The sequence below is a fragment of the Malurus melanocephalus genome, unplaced genomic scaffold (genome assembly GCF_030028575.1).
Source record: "Malurus melanocephalus ecotype Western Australia unplaced genomic scaffold, MMel_1.1 scaffold_1249, whole genome shotgun sequence".
Classification (NCBI taxonomy): domain Eukaryota; kingdom Metazoa; phylum Chordata; class Aves; order Passeriformes; family Maluridae; genus Malurus; species Malurus melanocephalus.
The window spans coordinates 15,900-22,554 of NW_026624481.1; the positions used below are offsets into that span (position 1 = coordinate 15,900).

At 50.5% G+C, this 6,655-nt stretch overlaps 1 protein-coding gene across 2 annotated transcripts in view; it reads right to left on the reverse strand.

Moving 5' to 3' along the window:
- Positions 1-6,655, reverse strand: part of SLC25A42 (solute carrier family 25 member 42) — a 12,604-nt gene that overhangs the window by 2,319 nt on the left and 3,630 nt on the right. For both annotated transcript variants that reach the window (XM_057387550.1, XM_057387551.1), the window contains exons 2-5: positions 3,964-4,080; positions 2,408-2,519; positions 687-712; positions 17-183 (exon numbers count right to left, since the gene is read on the reverse strand). In XM_057387550.1, coding sequence (XP_057243533.1) covers positions 17-183; positions 687-712; positions 2,408-2,519; positions 3,964-4,041 — 383 coding nt within the window. In that variant the 5' untranslated portion in view covers positions 4,042-4,080. The remainder of the gene's footprint in view (positions 1-16; positions 184-686; positions 713-2,407; positions 2,520-3,963; positions 4,081-6,655) is intronic.

Sequence of the window (6,655 nt, forward strand, 5' to 3'; positions counted from 1 at the left end):
GCCCCGCCGCTCTTACTTTCCCTGGAAGCCATAATAATTGCCCAGGAGCTGYTTGTACTCCTCGTGGGCGCAGAACTGGATGGCGGCGTAGGGGATCACCCGCACCATGGTGGCCGAGTTGCCTCTCCAGAGGCTCCAGAAGCCCTCGTTGAGGTAGGTGTGGTAGATCAGCCGGTACGCCTCCTGCAGAGGGACAAACCAGCCCTAAACATCCCACAGGGATAAATATGGGCTGTGACAGGGATTAACGGGATGGGGACACTGCAGGGCACGGAGCTGACCCCACAGCCGATCCCCCATTCCCGGGAGCTGACAGAGCCATCCCGCATCCTCCAGGAGGCTCCTGTGCCTGATGGTTTGGCCTTTCGTTTTTTATATACCCTTTTAGATATCTTAGATACCCTTTCAGATACTTTATATACCCTTTAATATATTTTATAGGCCCTTTGATATATTTTATATACCCTTTCAGATATTTTATATACCCTTTCAGATATTTTCTATACCATTATGTATTCTTGGCACCCTACAATTAACACCATTTCCAGTCTTTCCCGCTATGTTTTCATGGAATGCTGCTGATAAATCCCAAGGAAGTGAAACAAAGGCCAGCAAARGGTGCTGCTGGAGCTGTCACTACCATGAATCAAACCCTTCAGGGCAGCAGCAGACAGACATCACCTCACCTTGGCAGAAAATCTTTTTGAAGACACTAAAAAGGAAAAAAAAAAAAAAGAACATTAGGGCTTGCAATACATAAAAATTCACTATTTGATCCATGAATCCCTAAATAAACCACACAGGTGTTTTGGCTGAGGGGATAAAAATAGAAGGAAAAGAATGAATGCAAGAGAAAGGAGAGATTCTTTATAATAAAGGCCTTCTGGTAAATGCTCCCATAATTTAGCACAAAAGTCCATTTTTTTTCCCACTGCCTGTTAGGAAAATTCACTTTGCGTCACGCCCCGCTGGAATAAATGAATAAATAAAATAATTAATTTCAAACAAAATCTCAAAACTGCACCGTTTGCTTGTTTTTCAGAGCATTTCCACGGCCGGGTTCCAGCCTAATTCCAGCATCCAGTGAGGATTCAGCGATGCTGCACGCAAGAGCAGCTCCATCCSTGGCAGAAGCCAAATGAAGTCCCCGATTTCCCCTCCCCACACATCCATCGGAGCTGACACCGGGAGGGAAACCCGGCCTGAAACCCCTAATGAGGTGTGGCTCCAATTAAGGGCTCTGCAGCTCCCTCCCGGCTCCAGAGCCTCTCGAGTGTATCCGACAATCCCATGCAAATCCCTTTTCCCCGCCGCTGCTCCTCTGGGCCATCCCACACTTCGGATTTTGATGGGTTTGTTTTTTTAAGGAATGAAATCACCTCCATCACCAGTGATGGGGAGGAGGTTTTGTCCCTCTGCTGCAGGGAATTTATTGAATCSTGGGGTGGTTTGGGCTGGGAAAGCTTCTCCARTTCCACACCCACCTTTCCCTATCCCAGTTTGCTCCTGGTCCCATTCCCCAGTTTCTCACTCAAGGGACAACTTTCCTACACTGAGATGATCCAAAGGTGTTTTCCTTCTTCACACAGGGAATGAAACCCTTTTGGACAGCAAGAACCAAAGAAATCCATCAGATCCTAAAAAACAACCCCCATGGGAACATTTTGATCCCATCCTTTGCAGCCACTTGGGTGGGCCAAACCCAACAGGAATTTTTAGGAATGCRGCCTGTCCAAACTCCAGGTGATTCCCTCACTCAGCTGCTGGCTCCCCCAGCTCTGGAGGCTCCATCTCATCCCTGCTCCCGATATTTTTGGGGGAAAAACCCACAAATTCTGCTCCCAGGGGCAGTCCCAGCCCAGGATTTGGCTCCCTGGAATCCCTGATCCATATCCCAGCAATTCCAGACCTCATTGTTCTACCCAGAACGAAAATCATGTGAGTGAAAACCAATCCTAAATGAAATGCCAGCCAGGGATTAGACTGAACCCAATTCAGTTAATCTGGGACATCAACAGATTTCAAATTCCTGGCTTTTCCAAATGCCCACTGAATGAAAGGTCTCTGCTCCTCCCTTTGGGATCACTGCAGGAGCTGACAGTCCCCCCACCGCAACAGATCCCCCAAATCCCCGAATCCTGCTGAACACATGGAAATTCTCTGTTCCAATCACAGGAATTCCATTTTCTGTTCCAGTTTGGGGGTTCCAAAGAGGGCTCAGGAGCACAAATCCAGGGATGCAGCAGCTCCAGTGCTTTTTGCCTCCCAGTTTGGGCACCCCCAGAGCCCAATTCCCTTTCCCAGTGTCTCCACAGCTCCCCACACTCCTGGAAATGAGCTGGATGAGCAGATCAGAGCTGCTTTGGGTTCAAAGTGAAAACATTTGGGCAAAGCCCACAGGACTCACCTTGGAACATGATTTTTGTCCTGTCCAGAGGAGCCACTGCAGTTTTTGCCACAGCACCAGCCAGGGCACCCGAAATCAGGGAGTTGAGCACTTTCTTCTTCTCCTGGTTCTCCTGGAACGAGCAGTGGACAGTGGGACAAAGGCCATCCCATGGGGAATCACATTTCTTGTGCTGCAGCCCCGACCCCATGGCCAGGATTTGGGCCAAAACACTTTCCCCCATTTCTAGCACAGTGAATTCCTGCTGGGATCATGAGGCAAAATTCCAAGGATTTCTCATACAGATGCTGCTGTCTCCCTGTTATTTCTCTTCCTTTCCTGCCCCACCACTGAGGCACGGACAGAAGGGAAKTTTCCAGAAGAGAAGCACCCAGGCCCTATTTCCACACCATTCCCAAGCTCCCCAGGATAAAACCAGACAGTTTTCCTCCCCGATGGATGGAATGGGAGGGATTTTGTTACTGGAATTCCTGCCACAGCTCAGAGTTACAAAATCAGCATTTTTCTCCCACACAGAGCAAACAAATGCCACGAAACCCAACCCCTGGAGGCTCCAGCSCGAGGACAAGTCAGGGCCTGACGTGTGAACTTGTGACACGTTGTGGAGAAAAGGAGTTAACGTTTTCCTCGCTCTCAGGACCTTTCCCAGCTCCAGAGTTAATGGTTATGGCCCAAATCCCCAGACCAGGGGTGCAGCTGAATGCAAGGGCGGCCAAGCAAAGGTGAACTTCAGCCCCAGCAAGGGTCAGCATCGCCTGCTCTGGAATTGGAGAGGCTGCAGAGAGTCCCCAGGAGCAGGGAAACCCGGGCTGGTGCCCAGCATCTCCTTCTCTGGAATTCCAGAGAGTCCCCAGGTGCAGGGAAACCCGGGCTGGAGCCCAGCATCTCCTTCTCTGGAATTCCAGAGAGTCCCCAGGTGCACGGAAACCCGGGCTGGTGCCCAGCATCTCCTTCTCTGGAATTGCAGAGGATCAGGAGAGCCCAGGTTGGTGCCCAGCATCTCCTTCTCTGGAATTGCAGAGGATCAGGAGAGCCCAGGTTGGTGCCCAGCATCTCCTTCTCTGGAATTGCAGAGGATCAGGAGAGCCCAGGTTGGTGCCCAGCATCTCCTTCTCTGGAATTGCAGAGGATCAGGAGAGCCCAGGTTGGTGCCCAGCATCTCCTTCTCTGGAATTGCAGAGGATCAGGAGAGCCCAGGTTGGTGCCCAGCATCTCCTTCTCTTGAATTCCAGAGGTTCCAGTGAGCCCCCAGGAGCAGGGAAACCCAGGCTGGTGGCCCTGGCACAGCTCTGTCCCCTCCCCTGCACAGGGCATTGCCCTCCTGTCACCGGGAGCGGTGCCCCAGCTCTTCCCAGGGGATGGGAAGGTTTGGATCCGTTCAGGGATGAGCTCCATGGATCACACGAACCCTGCAGCCTCCAGGAGCCCAGAGCTCTCATCCCACACTGGTTTGGGYGGGAAGGATTTAAAATCAACTCATTCACTCCCAGATCTCCCCSGAGCAGGGCAGAATTCCCTCCCTGGAGCTCTGGGTTCCACACACCCCCTGCTCTCACCTCTGCCAGAACTCGGGCTGCGACGGGCTCCACATCCCTCTGGAATTCCACGGGACCTTCTCTCACACCATTACCCATACCAGTCACACTCCCACGGGGGCAGGAGAGCTACGGCTCCTAAACGGGACCCAAAACCAAAGGAGAAGCGTCAAAAGTTGGAAATATCCCGGAAATAAAACACAGGGAGGAGCAGTGACCCACCCCAGGGCCGCTCTCAGCAGGAAAACCCACTCCCATCTCCCACAAAAAGGGCATTTCCAGGATCCTGGTGCCATTTCCAAAGCCTGGTGCCATTCCCAGGATCCCAGTGCCATTCTCAGGATCCCAGTGCCATTCCCAGGATCCTGGTGCCATTCCCAGGATCCCGGTGCCATTCCCAGGATCCCAGTGCCATTCCCAGGATCCCGGTGCCATTCCCAGGATCCCGGTGCCATTCCCAGGATCCCAGTGCCATTCCCAGGATCCCGGTGCCATTTCATTCCCTTAAGGTGTAAATGTATTTTTTTGGGGGGCTATTTTGGTCGCAGATAAAAACTGTGTCATTCACATTCACCGTTCTCACCCCACAAGAAACACCAAAATATCTGTAATTTCTAGGAAAAAGGAGCAGATCCTGCTCCTCACCCTCTCCCAGGGAGGTTTTGGTGCCTCCTTGGGACCGCTGAGCAACGAGATATCGGAGAAGGAACGCGGAAATTTAAAACCCTCTGGAAAACAGGGAAAAAATAGTGCCAGGAGCGAGTCCCCGAGGCCTGCGTGAGCAAGGGGAGGTTATTTTGGGGCAGAGAGGGATCAGTGCCTCACACGTGCCACCAAGGCCATTCTGGGATTTGCTCTGGTGCTTTCAGGACTCCCTTTCCCCCAGGCTGCAGGAATTCCTGCAGAGATTTCTCCTTCCTCAAGGCCACCACAGCTCACCCCAAAGCTTCCCCTGCTCCCTGGGAGGACACAAACCCACAGATTCCCCACTGCTGAGGGGTTTGGGAACTCAGGAGGGATCACTGTGGGGTTTTATGGGATATCCCCCCTGACACGACCCCAACACAGCGCTGGAAGGTTCCCTCACTCAGGGAGGGATCACTGTGGGGTTTTGTGGGATATTCCCCCTGACACGACCCCACTGGAAAGTTCCCTCACACCAGAGCAAGCAAATACAAACTGCCACAAGGACCGAGGGCAGAGCTGATCCCTAATTATTCTGCACTTGMAGAACACAGTTAATTATTCCTAATTACAACCTGCAGCCTCCTTCCCTTCCCATTCCACTTCATCCTACAGGCCTGGAAAAAAAGCACCGTAAAATCCCTTCCCCTCAGCCAAGGAATGGAGGAGCCCCAGATATTGGAGAGGGGATCACCCCTGCCCTGCCTGCAATAAAGGAATGGACAGCACAATATCAGATTGAGCTCTGCCAAAAATAACCACACACCCCTCCCCCAAAAATAGAAATCGGCCTAAAGGGCTCAGGAATGCAAAATGCAGCTTTCTTTTAAAACATCAATTTGAAAAATGACTGAGAACGAGGGGCCTGAAAGGAATCTTTCCAAAGTGATAGTATTAAAGCTGGGCTTATTCTGGTATAACATTTACTCCCTGATATTCCCTTTTAGCCCACAAACACCTGTTTACACCCTCAATTTCACACACCAAACCTGCCCCTGCTCCCTGAACATGCAGAGGCTCACATGCAAAAATAGCATTGAATTCTTATTTTCATTCCCCCCTGCGTGCCTCCAAGCTGGATTTTATTTTGGACTCGGGCTGGATTCTGACRGCAGGGGGTTATTTTGACCAATAAYTCACACTGRAGCCACAGACAACAAAGATTATTTTAAAACTGAGCATGAATTTTAAGTTGGGCCGTTAAAAAGCAGACATTAATTTGCATCTGCATCRACCTGACTCATTTATTAAGTAACACCGCAAAAGCCACGTGGATATTTTGGTTAAATCCCCTATTTTGGATCTCTCCCCACACAGTCATTCCTTGTGTTTACAAAGACAGGGRAAAAAAAAAAARAGCTGGGGATTAAATGTGTTTTTTCCTAACCCACTGCTGGGTTATTTTTATAGGAGTTACACAAGTCTCTGTCACACATCTGGAGCCTGAGCTGCTCGGGGCTGCAGAGCAAAACATTCCCTGAGGAATAAAGAGGGAAAATGGCTGGGAAAGGCGAGTTGGGAGTTCAGGATTTCACACCGAAATTCAGGAGCATTCCTTGGAAGCACAAAGCACTTCCAGCATGGAACTCAGCCATGGATTAAACATCATTCCCCAAGTTGGGAAAACAGGGAAGCTCCTTTCTGGCACATCTGAAATGATCTTAAAATACCMACAGCTCAGCAGAAGGGCCAGTGAGCCCCAGGGAGCAGCATCTCAGCAAAGAAATAAACACAAACTGGGGTGGGAAGGATTAAAACTCCTAAAGGTTTGTGGATTATCCAACAAATTTCCATAATTCCAAACKAAATCTGATTGAAAAGTTTGGCTTCACAACCTGCCGGGAATTCCTCTTTCCTATACTTTCCCAGAGTAATCAACTGCAAACACCAGGAGCAAGAAGAGATTTGAAATACGGGAAAAGGGGTGGAATTGGAACATTTTGGGGTTCTAATAAAACCGAATTCCCTGCGTGGTTTGAGAGGCTCTGCCCCGAACGCGGCTCCACTGATGGTCCCGAGAGCACCGGAG